The 26,340-nt window shown below is 43.2% G+C and overlaps 1 protein-coding gene across 1 annotated transcript in view; it reads left to right on the top strand.

Moving 5' to 3' along the window:
- The window catches only part of ST8SIA3 (ST8 alpha-N-acetyl-neuraminide alpha-2,8-sialyltransferase 3), a 43,446-nt gene extending 17,381 nt beyond the window's left edge, over positions 1-26,065 (top strand). The window contains exons 2-4 of the mRNA XM_077282532.1: positions 12,239-12,361; positions 12,992-13,549; positions 24,113-26,065. Of these exons, the coding sequence (XP_077138647.1) occupies positions 12,239-12,361; positions 12,992-13,549; positions 24,113-24,395 (964 nt within the window). The 3' untranslated portion in view covers positions 24,396-26,065. The remainder of the gene's footprint in view (positions 1-12,238; positions 12,362-12,991; positions 13,550-24,112) is intronic.
- The last annotated feature ends 275 nt before the right edge of the window (positions 26,066-26,340 follow it).

Raw genomic sequence — 26,340 nt, 5'->3', positions numbered from 1 at the left:
TGTTATACCACTTGAGCCATTGAGCCAGTTAGTGGGAGGAGAGTATATGGTGTTTTCATCTAACATTGGGAAATATACTTAAGAAGGTCTTGTCCTACTAGTGGACAACCCATTTAAGGGCCCATTTAGACAAGCTGATAATGGGAGATGAGCACTCATTAGAAAACTCATTCGCCTATTATTTGCTTTTTTTAAACACTGAGGCAAACAGTTGTTTGTCAGTAAGTCGATTATTCAGGTATGAAAACATTGTTATCGGCAATACATCGTCAGTTGAAAATAAGATATGTGTTGTTGATAAAATTATATTCTATGTGCACAGAACAATTGTATGAACATTCATTCTGCACATTTAGGTTTCTGGTTAGCCTATTTAAACAGGTCAACAAACAACTACCGACCAACGTTTATATAGCCATTTAGCATTTATTTAAATGGGTGGTTCAGGATTATTTAATTATTTACTATGGACCTAAAAACTAAAATGCAGGTAGTTGATAACAGAGTCAAGCACCTGGCATTGGCTCGGATCGGTCACCTACCGCTCCTGGGGGCAATTCAGCTGCTGCAAGTCAACAGAGCAGCTCTTCTTCTTCTAGGCTGCTCTGTCAACAGGACGGGACTACCAACATCATGCTGCTGATTGACAGCCAGCTCCCCGCAGTCAGCATGATGTCAGTAGTCACCCCTCCTTTAACAGACAAAAGCCGAAGAGAAGTCACTGTTCTCCCAATGTGATATCAGTGGAAGTTGCTGAATTGCCATGAGTGGTAGTCTGTGACCGATCTGTGCCGACAGAGATTGGCGCTGGGCAAAACAGACAGGTAGTTAGCAACAATGTGCCCCTTAATTCTTAGGCCTGTAATACAAATATTTAATAGTCCTTGTCATGGTTGGCGTGTTTATATGGGCCCTTACAAACCTGCAAGTTAGAGCGAGCCCGTTGACAGATCCTTAGATAGCTTATTTTGCATCCAGCCAAGAAGCCTTAAAGAGTAATCGTCATTTACATTTGATAATCAATAGTCAACATGAAGACACAGTGGATTGCAAACATATTCCCCTACTTGGCTTTTTGCCTATTTTGTTGCATTAAAACCTGTCTTTAAATATTTTTGTTATCCATTTTGTGTGTGATGCATCAGCACTAAATAGTCTAAATATACACAGTAGACAAACATTAAATTTACATGATCAAATAGCTAAAAATTGGCATATGCATATGTATTCACTCCTTCTACTATGAGTCCCCTAAAAAATTTGGCGCAAGTAATTACCTTCATAAGTCCCATGCTTAGTGACAGGATGTCCCCTGTGCGCAATCTAAGAGTCAGATAGTCTTTCACTATACACACTTTACCATTTCTGAAAGGCGACAGAAGCTGCAACACCATTAGCAAGAGGCACCTAGTGGCTTAGGATCACAAATCTAACCAGCTAAGTAGAAAATAATAGGACGAGCTCTGGGGATGTGGTAACTGGACTAACCGCAAACCTGATCCTAACCGCACACACTATAGGCAGCCGTGGAACGTTTCCTGAAATCCTAGATGTCTCTTCATGGCCTGAGAAACTGACTACCCCTAAAGAGAAAGTAAAGACCTCACTTGCCTCAGAGAAATCCCCAGAGATATAGAAGCCCCCCACAAATAATAACGGTGAGTTAAGAGGAAAAGACAAACGCAGAGATGAAACAGGTTAAGCAAATGAGGCCCGCTAACGCTAGATAGCAGAAAATAGCAAGGGATCTGTGCGGTCAGTAAAAAACCCTATGCAAAAATATCCACGCAGAGAATGCGAGAACCCCCACACCAACTAACGATGTGGGGGGAGCAACTCAGCACCCCAGAGCACCAGCAAGCAGGAAAATCACATATTAGCAAGCTGGACAAAAACTCATCATATACTAGGAAACATCTTGAACACAGATGAGCAAAAATAAGCAAACAGAACTTAGCTTCTCTTGGAGAGACTGATAACGGATGTAGACAGGAGCAATCAGAATAGCACTGAATACAACGGCAACAGGCAAGGAATGAAGGACCAGGTGGATTAAATAGGAAACCTAACTAGCAGATGACGAGACAGCTGATCCTGCCAGAAACCTGCAAAATAACAAAAAGAGCCACCAGGAGGAGCCCAAAGAGAGAACTCACACAGTACCACTCATGACCACAGGAGGGAGCCCGGAAACAGAGTTCACAACACACCACTAACCAAACACCTTGAAGGACATCTCCAAACAAGTCAGGGACAAAGTTATTGAGAAGTACAAGTCAGGGTTGGGTTATAAAAAAAATCTCTCAAACTCTGATCTCCCCGGAGCACTGTTATGATCCCAATGGTAGAGGATCTCAGGGTTTTCAGCAAAGTCTGCAAACATAAAAAACCAGCTCATAGGGAGGTGGTAACTGAGCTGACCGCATACCTGATCCTAGCCCACAACTAATAGCAGCCGGGGAACGTACCTACATTGGTTCTAGACGTCTCGTGCCAGCCGGAGAACTAACTAACCCTTTCAGAGAAAATCAGACCTCACTTGCCTCAAGAGAAAGGTACCCCAAAGTAAAGACACGCCCCCAACAAATAATAACGGTGAGGTAAGAAGAAAGGACAAACGTAAGTATGAACTAGATTCAGCAAAGAGAGGCCCACTATATAATAGCAGAAATATAGAAAGCGGACTTATGCGGTCAGCGAAAAACCCTACAAAAATATCCACGCTGAATATCCAAGAACCCCCGCACCGACTAACGGTGTGGGGGGAGAATATCAGCCCCCTTAGAGCTTCCAGCAAAATCAGGAATCACATTATGAACAAGCTGGACAAAAAACAGAACAATGCAAATGAACAAAAATAAGAAAGCAGGACTTAGCTTATCTTGCAAAAATCAGGACCAGTAGACAGGAGCAACCAGACAAGGACTGATTACATTGATGCCAGGCAATGGACTAAGAATCCAGGAAGTTTAAATAGGAACACCCAGGGTCTAACGAACCAGGTGACTACCAACCTGGGGAAAGAAAATCCAAGAGCCATACCGCTAGTGACCACAAGAGGGAGCCAAAAAGTATAGTTCACAACAGTACCCCCCCTTTAAGGAGGGGTCACCGAACCCTCACTACGACCACCAGGGCGATCAGGATGGGCAGCGTGAAAGGCACGAACCAAATCGGCCGCATGAACATCAGAAGCGACCACCCAGGAATTATCCTCCTGACCATAGCCCTTCCATTTGACCAGATACGGAAGCCTCAGTCTAGAGAGATGAGAATCTAAGATCTTCTCCACCACGTACTCCAACTCGCCCTCAACCAAGACCGGAGCAGGAGGGTCAACAGCAGGAACCACAGGCACAATGTACCGCCGCAACAAAGACCTATGGAACACATTGTGAATGGCAAACGACACAGGAAGATCCAAACGAAAAGACACCGGATTAAGGACCTCCAATATTCTATAAGGACCAATAAAGTGAGGCTTAAACTTAGGAGAGGAAACCTTCAGAGGGACATACCGAGAAGGCAACCAAACCAAATCCCCAACACGAAGTTGGGGACCCACACCGCGGCGGCGGTTGGCAAAACGCTGAGCCTTCTCCTGTGACAACTTCAAGTTGTCCACCACATGATTCCAAGTCCGCTGCAACCTATCAACCACGGAATCCACCCCAGGACAGTTAGAAGGCTCAACATGACCTGAGGAGAAACGAGGATGAAAACCAGAGTTGCAGAAAAAAAGGCGAAAACAGAGTAGCGGAACTAGCCCGATTATTGAGGGCAAACTCAGCCAATGGCAAGAAGGTCACCCAATCATCCTGATCCGCAGAAACAAAACATCTCAAATAAGCCTCCAGCGTCTGATTAGTTCGCTCCGTTTGGCCATTAGTCTGAGGATGAAAGGCAGACGAGAACGACAGATCAATGCCCATCTTAGCACAAAAAGATCACCAGAATCTGGACACAAACTGGGATCCTCTGTGAGACACGATATTCTCAGGAATGCCGTGCAAAAGAACCACATTCTGAAAAAACAAAGGAACCAGATCAGAAGAGGACGGCAACTTAGGCAAGGGCACCAAATGGACCATCTTGGAAAAACGATCACACACCACCCAGATGACAGACATTCCCTGAGACACTGGAAGATCTGAAATGAAATCCATGGAAATGTGTGTCCAAGGCCTCTTCGGGACGGGCAAGGGCAAAAGCAACCCGCTGGCACGAGAACAGCAAGGCTTAGCCCGAGCACAAGTCCCACAGGACTGCACAAAAGAACGCACATCGCGTGACAAGGAAGGCCACCAAAAGGACCTAGCCACCAAATCTCTGGTACCAAAAATCCCAGGATGCCCTGCCAACACCGAGGAATGAACCTCGGAAATAACTCTGCTGGTCCATTTATCAGGAACAAACAGTCTGTCAGGTGGACAAGGGTCAGGTCTACCAGCCTGAAATCTCTGCAACACACGTCGCAAATCAGGAGAAATGGCCGACAAGATTACTCCCTCTTTAAGAATACCAGCCGGCTCTGAGACTCCAGGAGAGTCAGGCACAAAGCTCCTAGAGAGAGCATCAGCCTTCACATTTTTCGAACCAGGCAGGTATGAGACCACAAAGTCAAAACGGGAGAAAAACAATGACCAACGAGCCTGTCTAGGGTTCAGGCGTTTAGCAGACTCGAGATACATCAGATTTTTGTGATCAGTCAAGACCACCACACGATGCTTAGCTCCCTCGAGCCAATGACGCCACTCCTCAAATGCCCACTTCATGGCCAACAACTCCCGATTACCAACATCATAGTTCCGCTCAGCAGGCGAAAACTTCATGGAAAAGAAAGCACATGGTCTCATCACAGAGCAACCAGAGCCTCTCTGCGACAAAACAGCCCCTGCACCGATCTCAGAAGCGTCTACTTCAACCTGAAAGGGAAGTGAGACATCAGGCTGGCACAGAACAGGCGCCGAAGTAAACCGGCGCTTCAGCTCCCGAAAGGCCTCCACGGCCGCAGGAGCCCAATTAGCAACATCAGAACCTTTCTTGGTCATATCCGTCAGAGGTTTAACAACGCTAGAAAAGTTAGCAATAAAACGACGGTAGAAATTAGCAAAACCCAAAAACTTCTGAAGACTCTTAACAGACGTGGGTTGAGTCCAATCATGAATAGCTCGGACCTTGACTGGGTCCATCTCCACAGTAGAAGGGGAAAAAATAAAACCCAAAAAGGAAACCTTCTGCACTCCAAAGAGACACTTTGAGCCCTTCACAAACAAAGCATGATCGCGCAAAACCTGAAACACCATCCTGACCTGCTTTACATGAGAATCCCAATCATCAGAAAAAACTAAAATGTCATCCAGATAAACAATCACAAATTTATCTAGATACTTCCGGAAGATGTCATGCATAAAGGACTGAAACACTGAAGGGGCATTAGAGAGCCCAAAAGGCATCACCAAGTACTCAAAATGACCTTCGGGCGTATTAAATGCAGTTCTCCATTCATCTCCCTGCTTAATGCGCACAAGGTTGTACGCACCACGAAGATCTATCTTGGTGAACCAACAGGCACCCTTAATCCGAGCAAACAAGTCCGACAATAGTGGCAAAGGATATTGAAATTTAACCGTGATTTTATTCAGAAGCCGATAGTCTATACAAGGTCTCAAAGACCCGTCTTTCTTGGCCACAAAAAAGAATCCCGCACCAAGAGGGGAAGAGGATGGACGAATATGTCCTTTCTCCAAAGACTCCTTTATATAAGAACGCATCGCGGCATGCTCAGGTACCGACAGATTAAATAATCGTCCCTTAGGAAACTTACTACCAGGAATCAAATCTATAGCGCAGTCACAGTCCCTATGAGGAGGAAGAGCACTGGACCTGGACTCACTGAATACATCCTGATAGTCAAACAAATACTCAGGAACTTCTGAAGGAGTGGAGGAAGCAATAGACACCGACGGGGAATCGCAATGAATTCCCTGACAACCCCAACTTGACACAGACATAGCCCTCCAATCCAAAACTGGATTATGGGCCTGTAACCATGGCAGACCCAACACGACCAAATCATGCATCTTATGCAGAACAAGAAAACGAATCACCTCCCGATGTTCAGGAGTCATGCACATGGTCACTTGTGTCCAATACTGCGGTTTATTCTCCGCCAATGGCGTAGCGTCAATTCCTCTAAGAGGAATAGGATTTTCTAAAGGCTCCAGGACAAAACCACAGCGCTTGGCAAACGACAAGTCCATAAGACTCAGGGCAGCACCTGAATCCACAAACGCCATAACAGGGTAGGAAGACAATGAACAAATTAAAGTCACAGACAAAATAAATTTAGGCTGCAAGTTACCAATGGCGACAGGACTAACAAACTTTGTTAGGCATTTAGAGCATGCTGATATAACATGTGTAGAATCACCACAGTAAAAACACAACCCATTCTGACGTCTATGATTTTGCCGTTCGGTTCTAGTCTGAATTCTATCACATTGCATTAAGTCCGGTGTCTGTTCAGACAACACCGCCAGAGGATTAGCGGATTTGCGCTCCCGCAAACGCCGATCAATCTGAATGGCCAGTGTCATAGAATCATTCAGACTTGTTGGAATGGGGAAGCCCACCATCACATTCTTAATGGTTTCAGAAAGGCCATTTCTGAAATTTGCGGCCAGAGCGCACTCATTCCACTGAGTAAGCACGGACCATTTCCGAAATTTTTGGCAATACACTTCAGCTTCATCCTGGCCCTGAGAGATAGCCAGCAAAGCCTTCTCTGCCTGAATTTCAAGATTGGGCTCCTCATAAAGCAATCCGAGCGCCAGAAAAAACGCATCAATATTTGCCAATGCCGGATCTCCTGGCGCCAATGAAAAAGCCCAATCCTGAGGGTCGCCCCGCAAGAAGGAGATAACAATTTTAACTTGCTGAGCTGAGTCTCCAGACGAACGATGTCTCAAAGATAGAAACAATTTACAATTATTCCTAAAATTCCTAAATTTAAATCGATCTCCAGAGAACAGCTCAGGAATAGGTATCTTAGGCTCTGACATAGGACTGCTAATAACAAAATCCTGAATGCCCTGCACACGTGCAGCAAGCTGATCCACACTAGTAATCAGAGTCTGAACATTCATGTCTGCAGCAGAGCTTCAAGCCACTCAGAGATAAAGGGGAAGAAGAAAAAAAAAAAAACTCAGACCTTCTTTTCTTTTAATCCCACTTCTGCAATGCATTAACTATTCACTCGGCCTGGCATTCTGTTATGATCCCAATGGTAGAGGATCTCAGGGTTTTCAGCAAAGTCTGCAAACATAAAAAACCAGCTCATAGGGAGGTGGTAACTGAGCTGACCGCATACCTGATCCTAGCCCACAACTAATAGCAGCCGGGGAACGTACCTACGTTGGTTCTAGACGTCTCGCGCCAGCCGGAGAACTAACTAACCCTTTCAGAGAAAATCAGACCTCACTTGCCTCAAGAGAAAGGTACCCCAAAGTAAAGACACGCCCCCAACAAATAATAACGGTGAGGTAAGAAGAAAGGACAAACGTAAGTATGAACTAGATTCAGCAAAGAGAGGCCCACTATATAATAGCAGAAATATAGAAAGCGGACTTATGCGGTCAGCGAAAAACCCTACAAAAATATCCACGCTGAATATCCAAGAACCCCCGCACCGACTAACGGTGTGGGGGGAGAATATCAGCCCCCTTAGAGCTTCCAGCAAAATCAGGAATCACATTATGAACAAGCTGGACAAAAAACAGAACAATGCAAATGAACAAAAATAAGAAAGCAGGACTTAGCTTATCTTGCAAAAATCAGGACCAGTAGACAGGAGCAACCAGACAAGGACTGATTACATTGATGCCAGGCAATGGACTAAGAATCCAGGAAGTTTAAATAGGAACACCCAGGGTCTAACGAACCAGGTGACTACCAACCTGGGGAAAGAAAATCCAAGAGCCATACCGCTAGTAACCACAAGAGGGAGCCAAAAAGTATAGTTCACAACAGAGCACCATCAAATCCATTATCATCAAAGGGAAAGAACATTGTACCACAACAAACCTGCCAAGAGAGGGCAGCCCACCAAAACTCTCAGCCTGGGCAAGGAGGGCAATAATCAGAGAAGTAGTACAAAAACCAAAGGTAGTCCTGAAGCAGCTGCAGAGTTCCCAAGCAGAGACTGGAGTATCTGTCCATACGACCACAATAAACCGTACACTTCATAGAGGTGGACTTTATGGAAGAGTGCGGAGAAAAAATAGCCTTTACTTATACACAAAAATTGTATGGCTTGTTTTGAGTTTGCCAAAAGACATGTGGGAGACTCCCAAAATGTACGGTATGTAGGAACTTGCTGTGGTCAGATGAGACCAAGCTTGAACTTTTTAGCTGCTAATGTAAACGCTATGTCTGGCGCCAAATCAACAAAGCTCATCATCCCAAGAACACCATCCCCACAGTGAAACATGGTGGCAGCATCATGCTGTGGGGATGTTTTCCGGCAGCAGGGACAGGGAAAATGGTCTGAGTTGAGGGGAAGATGGATGGTGCAAAATACGGGGATATTCTTGAGCAACACCTGTTTCAGGCTGTCAGTGATTTGAGACTGAGACGGAGGTTCACCTTCCAACAAGACAATGACGCAAAGCATACTTTCAAAAGCAACAGTCAATTGGGCTAAGGGGAAACGTGTAAATGTTTTGATGATGCCTTGTCAAAGCTCAGACTTTAATCCTTAATTGAGAATCTGTGGTCAGACTTGAAGATTGCTGTTTATCAGAGGAAAGCATCTAAACTGAAGGAGTTGGAGCAGTTATGCCTTGATGAATTGGCAAAAATCCCAGTGGCAAGATGTGGAAAGGTCAGAGATTTATCCAAAGCATAATGCAGCTGTAATTGCCACCTACGGAGGCTCTACAAAGTACTGACTTTAGGGGGTGAATAGTTATTCACACTGAAGTTTTCAGTTATTTTGTCCTATTTGTTTGCTTCACAATAAAAAGAGAACCAAATGTTTACAGTTGTCGGCATGGTCTTTACATGAAGTGATGCAAACCCTCAAAAAAAAAAACATTGCTACTCCAGCTTTGTAATATATGTTATCAGAGAAATCTGCTCCTTTCTCCTCCTGAGTCCTGAACTGATCTTATACTCTCAATTCAGGGATAAAATTTGTATTCAGTGAATAGATTTTCCCGTTGCTGGGATAGAAGATGACAGTTGGTGCTTATAATGTTTTATGGAGATGGAGAGGAGCTACAAGCAGACCCTGATGTTCTGCTGCAAGTTTCATAGAACGAACTATCATCTTCTATCTCAGTAATGGGAAAGTCTGCAGTCGCCGAAGACACATTTTACCCGTGAATTGAGAATTTTAAGAATGAAAGATCATTTCAGGAGGAGAATCAGGCAGATCTCTGACAAAATATATTACAAAATTGCTTATTTCCATACTATTGATTTATTAAATAAAAATTAAAATGACGGTTACACTTTAAATGCCACATAGTAGACACTTTTGATGAACTGCAATTGCAAAAATTGGAATAATGGTGGTGGAGCGCGGCTTCCGAAGAGGGGCATGATTACTTTTGAAATTTGCCATTATAAATATATAATCCTCTAGGGTGACTGAGGTCAAAATTTAGCAAGTAGGAATATAATCAGTGGTGGACAAAACACGGGACCCCAGGCAAAGACCTCCCAGCCGTTAGGCCGGCGTCACACTCAGCGTAAGACAATACGGTCCGTTTTTTACGGCCGTAATACGGCCGTAATACGGAGGAATGTTCCCAAAATAGTGATCCGTAGGCAGGGTGTGTCAGCGTATTTTGCGCATGGCATCCTCCGTATGGCATCCGTACTGCGATATTTTCTCGCAGGCTTGCAAAACCGACATCTAATGGATTTATGTGCTCAAATGTTCGGTAAAACATATATACAGTATATATATATATATATATATATATATATATATATATATATATATATGTCATTGAGACACATATATATATATTCTGTATTTATATTTCATTCAGCGCGATATATGTCAAAAGCCGGTAATTCAATTGCCGGCTTTTCATTTCTCCTTCCCAAACCCGACATGATATGAGACATGATTACATACAGTAAACCATCTCATATCCCTTTTTTTTTGCATATTCCACACTACTAATGTTAGTAGTGTGTATGTGCAAAATTTGGGCGCTGTAGCTCCCGCGCAATTTTCTCCGCCAGAGTGGTAAAGCCAGTGACTGAGGGCAGATATTAATAGCCTAGAGAGGGTCCATGGTTATTGGCCCCCCCTGGCTACAAACATCTGCCCCCAGCCACCCCAGAATATGCACATCTGGAAGATGCGCCTGTTCTGGCACTTGGCCACTCTCTTCCCACTCCCGTGTAGCGGTGGGATATGGGGTAATGAAGGGTTAATGTCACCTTGCTATTGTAAGGTGACATTAAGCCAGATTAATAATGGAGAGGCGTCAATTATGACACCTATCCATTATTAATCCAATTGTATGAAATGGTTAATAAAACGCACACACACATTATTAAAAAGTATTTTAATGAAATAAACACACCGGTTGTTTTAATATTTTATTGCTCTCTCAATCCATTTGAAAACCCTCGCTTGGCAAAATAATAAACGCACAAGATACATACCCTCAGATGAACCGTCACGTCCCACGAGGTAATCCATCTGAAGGGGTTAACTCAATTTACAGGCAGGAGCTGCGCTAAAGCACTGCTCGTGTCTGTAATCCCCCGGGTAATGAAAGGAAATCTGAGTGATCTGTACTTACATTGAGTTGCGGTGAGGCGCCCTCTGGTGGATGAACTCATATGAACTCGAGCGTGGGAACTTTTCCAAGGCTGCAGTTCATGAGAACTCACACACGCCTCACACACTCCTCACCTTGTAGACTCCCCCGTGCCGTGAAGCTGTATTTTTCCATGTTGCAATAAAGAAGACTGCTGACCACGGTGCTGGTGAGTGCTGCGTAATCTATTCTATTTTCATACTATGTCAAACAATGTTTGACAAGTGTGACCAACCTGTCAATCAGTTTTCCAAGCGATGCTACAGATCGCTTGTAAAACGCTAGCATTCCGCAAGCTAATTACGCTTGTAAAACGCTAGTGTTTAGCGGGAAAACGCATGCAAATTCCGCATGCGATATACCCGCAGCAGGAGTTGCGGAATTGCCGTGGAAATTTCCGCAGCAATTCTGCAACATGTGCACATAGCCTAAAAAGTTTTCCACAAAAATTGGCATATAAGGGGTTGACTTATATAAAGCCCCTCTGCTGTATGGTATTGTAGAATTTACAATAACTATCACTCATGTAAGAAGTGAATTCTGGCATTGGACTATACCTATATTTCTCTGCTGTATCTGTGATTCATGAATTGTGGTATGTGTTAAAGGGGGGGCCCAGTGAGACTCTTTCGCCTGGGGCCCTCAAAAACCTGGAGCCGGCCCTGCTTCAGGTCCTCTTCTTTCAGTCATTGTGTGCCACATCCCTGACCCCTTCATTATAGGTCAAGACTGCCGACAGTACGTAAACGTGACCTGATGATGGGCCGTGTCAGGACTCAAACTGGCAACATTTTGAGTACAAAAACTAGTATTCCAATGTTGGTGAAGTTGGTAGCAGGCATATGCAACAATCTGGTAGTTCATTCATAGGTGCGGCGGTTCTTGAAGACTCTTGAGAACTATATCTTCCTTTTTGCATGGTCACGATTTTCTTACGTCAATGGAGAAGACACTTTGGGCCTCACAGCAGTTACAGGTCTACATAAGGGGGTGATATAATGCTAAATTATAAAACCTGCATAGATTATTGATTCCAGCATCACTTCCTAGTGTGAAACAACAAAGGGTGCAGAGGTAGAAGTTGCATCTAGACCCAGGAGATGAGGGATTCCCAATGACCCTGTAACATATAAAAACACCAGCAACTAAAATTACACAGAATAGTTGGGGACCTGTTAAACATTCGGCTGTGGTACGCAAGAGCCTTAAGTTGAGTCTCTTGATCACTTTGATACTCTTGTACGTGTGATAAGAGTTGTCATGGCTGCCATGTTTTCTGGAAACCAACAAGAGTGAATGACTAGGACAATCCAAGAACATTTGATTTATAAAAGGGTTAATACTCCTTATATTTTACATCAAGTAATGATAATTTTGTTTTGTACTGCTAGGTCCCAGTTTGCGATGAAGTTTTTGGACCCGTCATTTGTTCCAATAACAAATTCTTTGACGCAAGAACTACAAGAAAAACCAGCCAAGTGGGTGTTCAACCGGACAGCATTCGCTCGCCAGAGGTAAGTTCGGGAATTAGACGACAACCAATCAAGACCACTATTCCTAATTACATAATGCCCCATTTCCCTATTAGTGGTCAACATATATAAAATGAAAACATGGTGGGGTCCAAATCATGGTGTCTTATCTGGAGTCTAAACTATAAGTTCTGGCTCTGTGTCTGAATTGTGGGATCTGATCTTGGGTCTAAATTATTCAATGTGGTATGGGGGTTTCTGATCTGAATGAAGTCTGAATTTTGGAGTCAGGTTTGGGGTCTAATTTCTGAAGTCTAGAAACGTTTGAGGGGTCTGGTCTTGATTATGCTGGCTTCATATATGATCTTCACCATAATGGCCTTAACGTAAGGGTAGTTTACTAGGAATATTCGTAAGAAAAATGATAAATGTCAAACCACACTCTGACAATCCATGCCATATTATAGAAGCAGTGAGAACAAAGTCTCAAATATTGACAACTGTAATTGATCATTGGTGGTTGGTGAGACCAGACGGGACCAGTCAATCAGCAATCCAGCTTTGGTCCAAGGGTTATGTTGAGACACTCCTGTAAGTCCTGATATTTTATGAAATACTAGGGAAAATTATGTTTAGTTTTCTTAATTTTGTTTTTTCTTTTTGCTTTCTAAGGAGAGAAATTCTGCAGAATGTGGACGTCATCAGAAATTTTTCCCTGACCAAGAACAGTGTACGAACTGGTCAGCTGATGCATTACGACTACTCCAGTCATAAATACGTATTTTCTATAAGCAATAACTTCCGAGCGCTTCTTCCAGACGTGTCGCCCATTCTCAACAAACACTATAACATTTGTGCCGTGATAGGAAACAGTGGTATCCTCACGGAAAGTCAGTGTGGGGCGGAAATAGACAGCGCTGATTTTGTCTTTCGTTGCAACTTTGCTCCGACTGAGGCTTTTCATAAAGATGTGGGGAGGAAAACTAACCTGACTACGTTCAACCCCAGCATCCTGGAAAAATATTACAACAACTTATTGACCATTCAAGATCGGAACAATTTTTTCTTACATTTGAAAAAGCTGGATGGGGCCATATTGTGGATTCCGGCATTTTTCTTTCATACTTCGGCAACAGTCACCAGAACACTGGTCGACTTTTTCGTTGAACATCGGGAACAGCTTAAAGTCCAGTTGGCTTGGCCTGGAAATATCATGCAGCATGTCAACAGGTAAGAGACTGTCTGAATTCTAGCCCTTTATTATAGGGACCAGTGATCCTATCAAAGGCCAGTTCTTAAAATGCCATAAAAACGTAATTCATAAGAGTCCAACTGCTGGGACCTCCACTGATCGAGAGGATGATGGGTCCCAGTTCTTAGTGTAGGGTTGGTCAAGCGTGCATTGCATGAAAACAATTGCTCAATAGATTGGACCAGTGATTGGGTAGGTTTCCCATTTTAATAATTGTCCCAAAAATATATTCTAACTTTTTTTTCCCTTTTCATGGAATCAGACTAGCTGTAAAAATACTATAATACATATCATCAAAAAAGTTCTTGCACCAAGTGTAAACATTTTAAAAAAATATTTTTGTATGTCATACTAAAATTATCCCACCAGATGCTAAGGAAATTTTTTCTACCTGTGTCCAGAGCATTTAAAAAAATTCACTCTGAAGATTGCAGTTTTAACTATAGGAGACACCTTCTGTTTTCTTTAGCTCAGTTGTTGTTGGCTTTGCTGTTTAGACTGGGGTTGAATGAGCAGAGTCATCCCATTATCATTAGTGATAGGAAGATATAGTGACATCTCTATTGTACTTTGCTGAAGGCATTTGTAAATAGGGGACTGTTATAATCTGTAGCAGTTTGCTGTCAATTGAATCCCATTCATGTCAATTGCCATAAAAAAAAAACCCACACAAACTGCTGTATTGTCTATACAGACTCTACAGAAATAAAGTCCATCCAATATGGCTACCCCAGGGATTTTTAAAAAGAAAACATAAAAAGTATAGTTACAATGTAAACAGAACAAACACATTATTTCTCTTTTATAGACTTGTATGTTTTTAATGACAATAGGCAAATACAAGACTAGTCCGGGACGCTTCTTCTCGCACCTCTGCAGTTGATTTACAGGTTTATTTCACGTGTGTACATAGCAAGACACTAGTTAATCATCTGGAGCTGCACTTCAAGCTAAATTCTCTGAAACACCAGAACGTTTCAAAGAAAGATGTACCTGACTACAACCATGGAGCCAAGCTCTGATTCATGCTGCCCATTGTTGGGCAGCATTAATAAAGTGACAGGTTCCCTTTAAAGGGAACCTGTCCCCCCCCCCCCAGGCGTTTGTAACTGAAAGAGCCACCTTGTGCAGCCCCAATGCTGCATTCTGACAAGGTGGCTCTTTTAGTTCTGGTCCCTGCCAACGCTGCAATAATCGCTTTTATAATGTGCCCCTCATTCCTTGAAATCGCCAGGGGGGCAGGTCTTTCCCCCCAACACAGACACACCACAGCACACCGCAGTTGCGCTGCCCTTCGAACTTACAGCGCAGGCGGCGGGGATGCTAATGAAGGAAGAGGAGGCGGCGCCCGGCGCGCACAAGCCCAGAGTGACGGCTCTGGTGCGTGTGTTTGGGGGGAAAGACATGGCGATTTCAAGGTATGAGGGGCACATTATAAAAGCGATTATTGCAGCGTTGGCAGGGACCAGAACCAAAAGAGCCACCTTGTCAGAATGCAGCATTAGGGCTGCACAAGGTGGCTATTTTAGTTACAAACGCCTGGGGGGGGGAGACAGGTTCTCTTTAAGTTAATAAAAATGCATTAACTTTCAGTCTGTGATCTTCATTCTTTCAAAAATGTTCATAATTCCTTTTTGCAGCCTAATCCAAGTTCCAGATTTTTTACTGTCAGTCGTGTCTCTCCCAGTAATATAGGCTGGATGTGAGGTCTCTGTGTCTCTCCCAGTAATACAGGCTGGATGTGAGGTCTGTGTGTCTCTCCCAGTAATATAGGCTGGATGTGAGGTCTGTGTGTCTCTCCTAGTAATATAGGCTGGATGTGAGGTCTATGTGTCTCTCCCAGTAATATAGGCTGGATGTGAGGTCTATGTGTCTCTCCCAGTAATATAGTCTGGATGTGAGGTCTGTGTGTCTCTCCTAGTAATATAGGCTGGATGTGAGGTCTGGATGTCTCTCCCAGTAATATAGGCTGGATGTGAGGTATGTGTGCCTCTCCCAGTAATATAGGCTGGATGTGAGGTCTGTGTGTCTCTCCCAGTAATACAGGCTGGATGTGAGCTCTGTGTGTCTCTCCCACTAATATAGGCTGGATTTGAGCTGTATGTGTCTCTCCTAGTAATATAGGCTGGATGTGAGCTCTGTGTCTCTCCCAGTAATATAGACTGGATGTGAGCTCTGTGTGTGTCTCCCAGTAATATAGGCAGCATGTGAGGTCTGTGTGTCTCTCCCTGTAATATAGGCGGGATGTGAGCTCTGTGTGTTCCTCCCTGTAATATAGGCTGGATGTAAGCTCTGTGTCTCTCCCAGTAATATAGGCTGGATGTGAGGTATGTGTGTCTCTCCCAGTAATATAGACTGGATGTGAGGTCTGTGTGTCTCTCCCAGTAATATAGTCTGGATGTGAGGTCTGTGTGCCTCTCCCAGTAATATAGGCTGGATGTGAGCACTGTGTGTCTCTCCCAGTAATACAGGCTGGATGTGAGCTCTGTGTGTCTCTCCCACTAATATAGGCTGGATGTGAGGTCTATGTGTCTCTCCCAGTAATATAGTCTGGATATGAGGTCTGTGTGTCTCTCCTAGTAATATAGGCTGGATGTGAGGTCTGGATGTCTCTCCCAGTAATATAGGCTGGATGTGAGGTATGTGTGCCTCTCCCAGTAGTATAGGCTGGATGTGAAGTCTGTGTGTCTCTCCCAGTAATATAGGCTGGATGTGAGGTCTGTGTGTCTCTCCCAGTAATACAGGCTGGATGTGAGCTCTGTGTGTCTCTCCCACTAATATAGGCTGGATTTGAGCTGTATGTGTCTCTCCTAGTAATATAGGCTGGATGTGAGCTCTGTGTCTCTCCCAGTAATATAGGCTGGATGTGAGCTCTGTGTGTGTCTCCCAGTAATATAGGCAGCATGTGAGGTCTGTGTGTCTCTCCCTGTAATATAGGCTGGATGTGAGCTCTGTGTGTTCCTCCCTGTAATATAGGCTGAATGTAAGCTCTGTGTCTCTCCCAGTAATATAGGCTGGATGTGAGGTATGTGTGTCTCTCCCAGTAATATAGACTGGATGTGAGGTCTGGGTGTCTCTCCCAGTAATATAGTCTGGATGTGAGGTCTGTGTGCCTCTCCCAGTAATATAGGCTGGATGTGAGCACTGTGTGTCTCTCCCAGTAATACAGGCTGGATGTGAGCTCTGTGTGTCTCTCCCACTAATATAGGCTGGATGTGAGGTCTATGTGTCTCTCCCAGTAATATAGTCTGGATATGAGGTCTGTGTGTCTCTCCTAGTAATATAGGCTGGATGTGAGGTCTGGATGTCTCTCCCAGTAATATAGGCTGGATGTGAGGTATGTGTGCCTCTCCCAGTAGTATAGGCTGGATGTGAAGTCTGTGTGTCTCTCCCAGTAATATAGACTGGATGTGAGGTCTGTGTGTCTCTCCCAGTAATACAGGCTGGATGTGAGCTCTGTGTGTCTCTCCCACTAATATAGGCTAGATTTGAGCTGTATGTGTCTCTCCTAGTAATATAGGCTGGATGTGAGCTCTGTGTCTCTCCCAGTAATATAGGCTGGATGTGAGCTCTGTGTGTGTCTCCCAGTAATATAGGCAGCATGTGAGGTCTGTGTGTCTCTCCCTGTAATATAGGCTGGATGTGAGCTCTGTGTGTTCCTCCCTGTAATATAGGCTGGATGTAAGCTCTGTGTCTCTCCCAGTAATATAGGCTGGATGTGAGGTATGTGTGTCTCTCCCAGTAATATAGTCTGGATGTGAGGTCTGTGTTTCTCTCCCAGTAATATAGTCTGGATGTGAGGTCTGTGTGTCTCTCCCAGTAATATAGTCTGGATGTGAGGTCTGTGTGTCTCTCCCAGTAATATAGTCTGGATGTGAGGTCTGTGTGCCTCTCCCAGTAATATAGTCTGGATGTGAGGTCTGTGTGTCTCTCCCAGTAATATAGTCTGGATGTGAGGTCTGTGTGCCTCTCCCAGTAATATAGGCTGGATGTGAGCACTGTGTGTCTCTCCCAGTAATACAGGCTGGATGTGAGCACTGTGTGTCTCTCCCAGTAATACAGGCTGGAAGTGAGCTCTGTGTGTCTCTCCCACTAATATAGGCTGGATGTGAGGTCTATGTGTCTCTCCAGTAATATAGTCTGGATGTGAGGTCTGTGTGTCTCTCCTAGTAATATAGGCTGGATGTGAGGTCTGGATGTCTCTCCCAGTAATATAGGCTGGATGTGAGGTATGTGTGCCTCTCCCAGTAGTATAGGCTGGATGTGAAGTCTGTGTGTCTCTCCCAGTAATATAGGCTGGATGTGAGGTCTGTGTGTCTCTCCCAGTAATACAGGCTGGATGTGAGCTCTATGTGTCTCTCCCACTAATATAGGCTGGATTTGAGCTGTATGTGTCTCTCCTAGTAATATAGGCTGGATGTGAACTCTGTGTCTCTCCCAGTAATATAGGCTGGATTTGAGCTCTGTGTCTCTCCCAGTAATATAGGCAGCATGTGAGGTCTGTGTGTCTCTCCCTGTAATATAGGCTGGATGTGAGGTCTGTGTGTTCCTCCCTGTAATATAGGCTGGATGTAAGCTCTGTGTCTCTCCCAGTAATATAGGCTGGATGTGAGGTCTGTGTGTCTCTCCCAGTAATATAGACTGGATGTGAGGTCTGTGTGTCTCTCCCAGTAATATAGTCTGGATGTGAGGTCTGTGTGTCTCTCCCAGTAATATAGTCTGGATGTGAGGTCTGTGTGTCTCTCCCAGTAATATAGTCTGGATGTGAGGTCTGTGTGTCTCTCCCAGTAATATAGGCTGGATGTGAGGTCTGTGTGTCTCTCCCAGTAATATAGGCTGGATGTGAGGTCTGTGTGTCTCTCCCAGTAATATAGGCTAGATGTGAGGTCTGTGTGTCTCTCCCAGTAATATAGGCTGGATGTGAGCACTGTGTGTCCCTCCAAATAAACCAGACTGGATGTGAGTTCTTTGTATCTTGCCCAGTATAATAGGCTGGATATAAGGTCAAGGTATATCCAGCTTACTGCGTCTTTATTAGCTCACATTTCAGCACAGCTTCTATCCTGCATATATTTACTCTTTATGAGCTTTTTTTAATTTTCTACAGTCTGTTTTCTATGCCTTCCCCGAGACTATAGATATTTACAAATTTTTCCATTTTTAACCCTTTCACGACATGTGCCATTCATGTACTGCGCATGTCGTGCCCCTCCCTTTGATGTGTGCTTCCTCGCTGAGCCCACATTTTTCCTGGCACATGTCAGCTGTTTTGAACATGTGCCCCTAACAGCTGCAGGTGGAATCTCAATCCACCCGCGGCTGTTAACCCGTTAAATGCCGGTAAGGCATCACTAATCCCGCCCATTGGCGCCTGTGTCACATGGTGACATGGTCTGGCATGACAACCCGGGGTCTGCAGGAGACCCCTGTGGTTGTCATTGCTGGATTGCTATGAGCGCCACCCAGCGGTCGGCGTTCATAGCAAGTGAGCATTTCTGCTACACACAGGCGATCTGATCATCGCCTGTGTGTAGCAGAGGCAATCAGACAACTGCAGCTTCTAGTCTCCAATGGAGATTATTGAAGCATGCAAAAAGTAAAAAAAATGTTTTTAAAAATATTCAAAAACTGAAAAAAATATAAAAGTTCAAATCACCCCCCATTCCCCCATTTACAATAAAACAATAAAAAAAATACATATTTGGTATCACCGATCTATCAATATAAAAAAAAATTAATCCGATCAGTAAATGGCGTAGCGAAAAACAAAAGTAATTACGTTTTTTGGGTTGCCGCAACATTGCATTAACATGCAATAACGAACGATCAAAAGATCGCATCTGCAACAAAATGTATCAATAAAAATGTCAGCTTGGCGCGCAAAACAATAAGCCCTCACCCAACCCCAGATCATGAAAGATGGAGACGTTACGGGTCTCGGAAAATGATGACTTTTTTTTTTAACAAACTGGATTTTTTTCACCATTTAAATAAAAAACAACCTAGACATGTGTGGTATCTACGAACTCGTAATGATCTGGAGAATCATAATGGCAGGTCACTTTTAGCATTCGGTGAACATTATAAAAAAAATCCCAAAAAACAATTGTGGAATTGCACTTTTCTTTGCAATTTCACAGCACTTGGAATTTTTTTCCCGTTTTGTTGTACACGATATGGTAAAACCAATGGTGTCGTTCAAAAGTACAACTTGTCCCTGCAAAAAAACAAGCCCTCACATGGCCGTATTGACTGAAAAATAAAAAAAAGTTATGGCTCTGGGAAGAAGGGGAGGGAAAAACAGAAACGCAAAAACGAAAAAGGGCTGCGGCGTGAAGGGGTTAAGATTTACTGCTATCTCCAACACTGAAAGAAATGAGGGATAGAAGAGAGTGAGCCATCAAAATCGAACAGGAGCTCCAACAGATGTGTAGCAGTTTGCAGAACACTTGGCTACATAAGGGACTCTCAGAAACAATTTAGCAAGGAACTGAACAGAAAAAAATAATTCTGCGCAGAGGTTTACACAGTTTTTAACATCACTTCTTTTGATTATAAGAATTGTAACGGGCAATAGAATACAAGTTTAGCAAGATATTGGTTGCATAAAGTTGAATAAAACGACTGCACATCACCAAAACAACACTATACCCACAGTGAAGCATGGTGGAGGCAGCATTATGCTTTGTGGCTGTTTTTTGGCTGCTAAAACTAGGGCTTTAGTCAAAGTCAATGTGCAGGGAATTATGTACAGTTCCAAATATCAGTCAGTTCTGCAACAAAATCTTCAGGCCTCTGCTAAAAAGCTGAAGATGAATTTCATATTCCTGTATGACAATGACCCTAAGCATACCTTCAAATCAACAAAAGAATGGCTTTGTCAGAAGAAGGTCAAAGTTTTGGACTGGCCCAGCCAGAACCTAAACCTGAATCCTATTGAAAATGTGTCCGTGACCTGAAGAGGGCGCTGTAATCATAAGATGCCCTCACAACTTGACAGATTTGGAGTGCTACTTCAAGGAGAAGTGGGGAAAAATTGACAATTCTAGATGTGCTGATAGATTGCTACCCATAAAGACTGAATGCTGTCATAAATTCAAAGGGCACACCAACAAAATATTAGTATAAGGATGTGTATATTTATGCAATTTTATTATTTAAGTTCTTTATTTTTCTTTTACAACAAAAGATTTCAATTTATTTTTCAATTGAATTGTACAGTTTATGGGTGACATTAAAGTTAAACAAGTTAATCAATGAATGTACAGGACACAGAACGATGCCGGCCTGCATGGAGAAAACATTACATAGCTTGGGACAGAGCTTTTGTTTGAACAACGGACATTTTCCCCAATTCGGGACTGTCCCCTTTATCTGGGCTGGTTGGGAGGTATACTTCTATGCAAACAAATAGGGACTGAGTCAGTCTATTGCTGCTAATGTGAACAATAAGAAGTAGAAGTCTAATATTAGACCTTGTAGCAAGTGTAATAATTGTGAGGGTTTTTTTTTTATAATACACATAGTGGTATAAAAAATAAAAATCATCAAATATTTTAAAAAATATATATTTAGCATAAAAACCTGATTTTAACAATATATTATTTTCTGATAACACATCCCCTCTAAACCATCGTTTTGCTGTGTACTGTGGGTTTATATTTAATAAACAACAAATCCCCATCCAGACGTAGTATGTTTCCTCCTGATTGCAAGCTGTTATTGGCTGCGGGAGATTTTGTGAGCTCGGCAATAAAGGCTGACGCCACTGACAAACCTCTATGTGACACATTAATAATCTCACATTATTTCCTCGTCCTCGGTTTTTCCCATTGTCAGATTCTTGCTGCAGACTTTAAATATGATTTGGCATTTCATCAAGATCTGTAACCCGACCAAATCTGATTTGCCAGCTTTTATTACGAGCATCCATCCATTAGGGTTTTATAGTCTTCTCACATAGCGGATCTTAATTTCATTGCCCGACCTTTATTGAGTCTTCGTTGCCACAGTTGGAAGAGCCCCTAACGGAGATTGGCAAACGGTGGGTGATGCTGGCTGTGAAATGTGATATCGACCATTGTGAGGGGTCTCACTGGCCAGACCAGTAATGTGGAATAGGATAGCTGGGGGACAGACAGTGGAAACTGCATAAAGCTAGATTATGGCCTGCAACAAATGTAAATTTAAAGGGAAGCTAGCACTGGAAATTCACCTAGTATTTAAATTAGTTTTTTTTAGTTTAATGTATTTTTAAAAAATTCTTAAATATTTACTTACAAATTAAAAAAATAGAAATCTTGCAATTCTAACATTTTTGATGAGTATGAGTCTTATAAATCACATCGGCCAGTTTGGAGTTTTTTTTAGGAAACAACTCATGGAGTCAGTTTCTCACCGTTTGTGCAGACACATGCACATTTATGGCCTGCTGGAGGTCATTTTGCAGGGCTTTGGCAGTGCTCCTCCTGTTTCTCCTTGCACAAAGGCTGAGGTAGCGGTCCTGCTGCTGGGTTGTTGCCCTCCTACATCCCCCTCCACATCTCCTGGTGCACTGGCCTGTCTCCTGGTAGCACCTCCAGCCTTTGAACACTACGTTGACAGACGCAGCAAACCTTCTTGCCACAGCTCGCATTGATGTACCATCCTGGATGAGCTGCACTACCTGAGCCACTTGTGTGGGTTGTAGAGTCCATCTCATGCTACCATGAGTGTGAAAGCGCAACCAACATTCAAAAGTGACCAAAACATCAGCTAGAAAGCATTGGTACTGAGATGTGGTCCCCACCTGCAGAATCACTCCTTTATTGAGGGTGTCTTGATAATTGCCAATAATTTCCATCTGTTGTCTATTCCATTTGCACATCAGCATGTGAAATTGATTGTCAATCAGTGTTGCTTCCTAAGTGGACAGTTTGATTTCACAGAAGTTTGATTTACTTGGAGTTATATTCTGTTGTTTAAGTGTTCCCTTTATTTTTTTGAGCAGTGTATATAACTTAAAATACAAGGGAAATGTGTCATCTGTAACTTTAGCCCTTTTAGAGCTCATTTCATTTTTAACTTGCTTAAAGGGAACCTGTCACCCCAAAAATTTGCCTATAAGCTGCAGCCACTGCCATCAGGGGCTTATCTACAGCATTCTGTAATGCTGTAGATAAGCCTCCGATGTAACCTGAAAGATAAGAAAAACAAGTTAGATTATACTCACCCAGGGGCGGTCCCCATGCGGTCCGGTCCGATGGGCGTCGTGCTCCGGGTCCAGCGCCTCCCATCTTCATATGATGTTGTCCTCTTCATTTCTTCCTGCCGCGGCTCCTGTGCAGGCGTACTGTGTCTGACCTGTTGAGGACAGAGCAAAGTACTGCAGTGCGCAGGTGCCGTGAAAGGTCAGAGAGGCTCGGCGCCTGCGCACTGCAGTACTTTGCTCTGCCCTCAATGGGGCAGATAAACTACGCCTGTCAATTTTGGGGTGACATATTCCTTTTAACTGTTCACAATAACAGTAATTATAACCAGGGCTTCACAAACTTTTACATGCCACTGTATAGTCATGCTAAGGGTATGTCTCCACGATACGGATGGGCGGCGGTATCGCCGCAGCGGCGAAGCCGCTCGGCGCTAAGCCCCGCCCCCTTAATGGGACGCGATCATGCCTGATGTGTTAACTCTTCACATCCGGGATGATTGCGCTCTCCCATAGGGCCCTGTGATATGCCTTGCGGGGACGCTGCGTCCCCGCAAGGTGTACGGACATGCTGCGATCTGAAAAGACGCGCAGCATGTCCGGAGTCGCAGGGCCGCCGCGTGTGGGTTTCCACGCATAGTGGAGACGGGATTTCATCAAATCCCCTCCACTATGCTGGAACATCTGGACACTGCTTGTTTGACGCTGCAGCGCTGCACAGCGTCAAACAAGCAGCGTTTCCTTACCGTGGAAACATACCCTAAGTCTTCCAAAGAATAAATGGACATTTGTGATATCCACACTATGATATTAGTAGGTCCCAAATAGAACAAATTCATATCAGACATTGAAGGGAAGCCGTCATCAGAAAATGACTTTATGTTTAATTCATGTTTTGTGTAATGTATTTTATTGCCAATTTTTTGTTTCTATATCACAGACTTTGTTGCAAATAAAAATTAGAAACTTTGTGCTTTTCACACTGGCCACTGGGGCTTTTTTAGACTCAAAATTACTATTGTTTCAGGAAACAACACATGTACATTGTATTGAAGCTTCTAATCAGCGTGTGTGAAAGTCATTGTGAAGGGAGGGGGAGTAGGGGAGTTACCTATCACTGTAATCCTGCCTCTGTTGATAAGAAAATTGTTGAAAATGCTCTCTTAAGAGTGGCAGATGTAAAAATTGCAAGATTACAATTTAAAAAAAAATAAAGATTGTGATATAAAAAATGCTTTGTTTTAAATCCAAATATGTTAATTTACACACATATATATAATATATATATATATATATATATATATATATATATATATATATAAATATATTTAATTTTTCTGTTTTTTTTTTACAGATATTGGAAAAACAAACACTTATCTCCCAAGAGGTTGAGCACCGGCATTCTCATGTACACGCTGGCCTCTTCCATCTGTGATGAAATACACTTGTACGGGTTCTGGCCGTTCGGTTGGGATCCTAATACAGGGAAGGATCTTCCGTATCATTACTATGACAAAAAAGGAACAAAATTCACTACAAAATGGCAGGAATCGCACCAGCTTCCTGCAGAGTTCAAACTGCTGTACAAAATGCACAGAGAAGGACTGACCAAGCTGACGCTGTCACATTGTGCCTAAAGACGAAACAGGAAACATGAAGTGCCAATTGTTATTAAAAAAAAAAAGTGCCCAAATGTGATCGAATAGACACCGTAAACCAACAAAAATGTAACGAAAATCTTCTTCATGATGACATAGAATGTAAATTCCAGGAAACCAGGCGGGTCAAACTTACGGAGGTTTTCGAGGGGCTACTGTAATAGATTGGATCTTTTACCCCCTTATTCTAAAGTGAAGGTGTCTGAGATTTGTCCTTCACATTACGACAGTTCTATCATAGTCCCAAATTAGGTCCACCACCAAGGCGTGTAGTATTCTTCATCGTAAGGTTTCAAAGGGGTGATCCTTTTTTTTTTCTAAATATGTCTGAATTTTTAACTTTCTAATATACTTTGTGTTACAATTAATGATGAGCGAACGTAAGGCGTTATATGAGCATGCTCAGGTGCCAACCGAGTGATTTGTAGTGCTCGAATAGTATGTTTGAGTCCCGGCGGCTGCACGTCTCACGGATGTTCGACACATTGCCTAACAAACAGGAAATCCCTACATGTGTTGCGTCTGTCGAACAGCCGCGAGACATGGATCTGCGGGAACTCAAATATATTTCGAACATATTTAGGGCTCGAGCATGCTCAGATAACACCTTATCCAACCACGTTCACTAATCACTAGTTACAATTCCTCACACATTTTGCCCAGGTTGTCTCCCACCATATCAACCTCTTAAGATGTAAGGAAAGTGTTCTCCGGGGCATTTTTGGGTACCCGGAGTATGAGGGTTTTTCTTTTTTTAATAAAGCTCTCGTTGCCCCTTGAGTTTGACTCGCCTGTAATAATCATACGTTTTAATTTTGGAAGTGAAGCTCCTCCTCTGACCCACATTGGCCCCTTATTGGTCTATATCTTTTGCTATTTATATTTTATTTTTCAATATGTTTCTACAGTTTGCAGAGTAGAAAAAGTGATCTTTTTGCTACCAGGAAACCATCAGCAAGCTGCATTGGCAGATCCATTGATCTTGTTATGTGTCTCTATTTTGGACCTTAGTCATTTAATGAACAATGTTGTCCAGCTGTGGATGGCTTGTACGGTGGCTATGTGGAGGTTTCACTAATCGGATGGAGACCGTAAACAAGTAGGTAAAATGCAGTTGATAACTGTCTTACAAGGTGGGTCAGAGGAAGAGTGGGGTGTAAACGTCATAAATCCTGGCATTGTCTCCAGATGTCCCAGATTTCTTAGTACTCATGGGACAAAAAGGGACAGAGTTTAAGTAAATCTTAGCCCAAAAGTGGATGCACTGGGGTGGGTCTGGGACATTCTCAGGAGGGGCCAAAAGTTGGTTATTTTTTATGTAAACCCCCCAAAAATGGGTGTTCCAAATTGGGGTTGGAAGCTCTTGGGAGGCACATGGGGTGTGGTTGGGGGCAAAACATAAACGCCCCCAGAAATGATTGGCCAACAAACTAATATGCATGCATGCTTGCTGACAGTTTCCTATAGTAAGATGTCGGATATGAAAGATTGGGAATGTTGGGGGCTGTGTATTTGCAGGGAAGAAAATAGGTCCGAAGCTATTTATAGCAGGATATCAGTGTGCCCTCAAAGTATCAAATAGCAGCACAGAAGATGAACACTGACAGATCAATCAACAGCAGCTTGCTGATGGTTTCCAAATTGAAATCTATCGCAAAGAAAAAAATGAATGAAGTTACTATTTTTGATATTTTCAGGATCCAGAGTCAATGTTAATCTAGGGCGGAGCTGCACTTTAATATTTGTACTATTTTAGCAACAGAGGAATTGTTAACGGAGGATGACGCTGAAGGTATTTTATAAGAAAACCTCCCCCCACTGTTTTCATCCCTACATCTGCTGCTATTATTTATTGTCACACGTTACGTTAACAATCAGGAGTCTGCATAGTGACGGTGCAAATAGATTTGCAGGACGCGGCCCG

This window comes from Ranitomeya variabilis, chromosome 1 (genome assembly GCF_051348905.1).
Source record: "Ranitomeya variabilis isolate aRanVar5 chromosome 1, aRanVar5.hap1, whole genome shotgun sequence".
Lineage (NCBI taxonomy): Eukaryota > Metazoa > Chordata > Amphibia > Anura > Dendrobatidae > Ranitomeya > Ranitomeya variabilis.
Note: the sequence above shows the minus strand (reverse complement) of the source record. Positions and strands in the feature narration are given on the sequence as shown.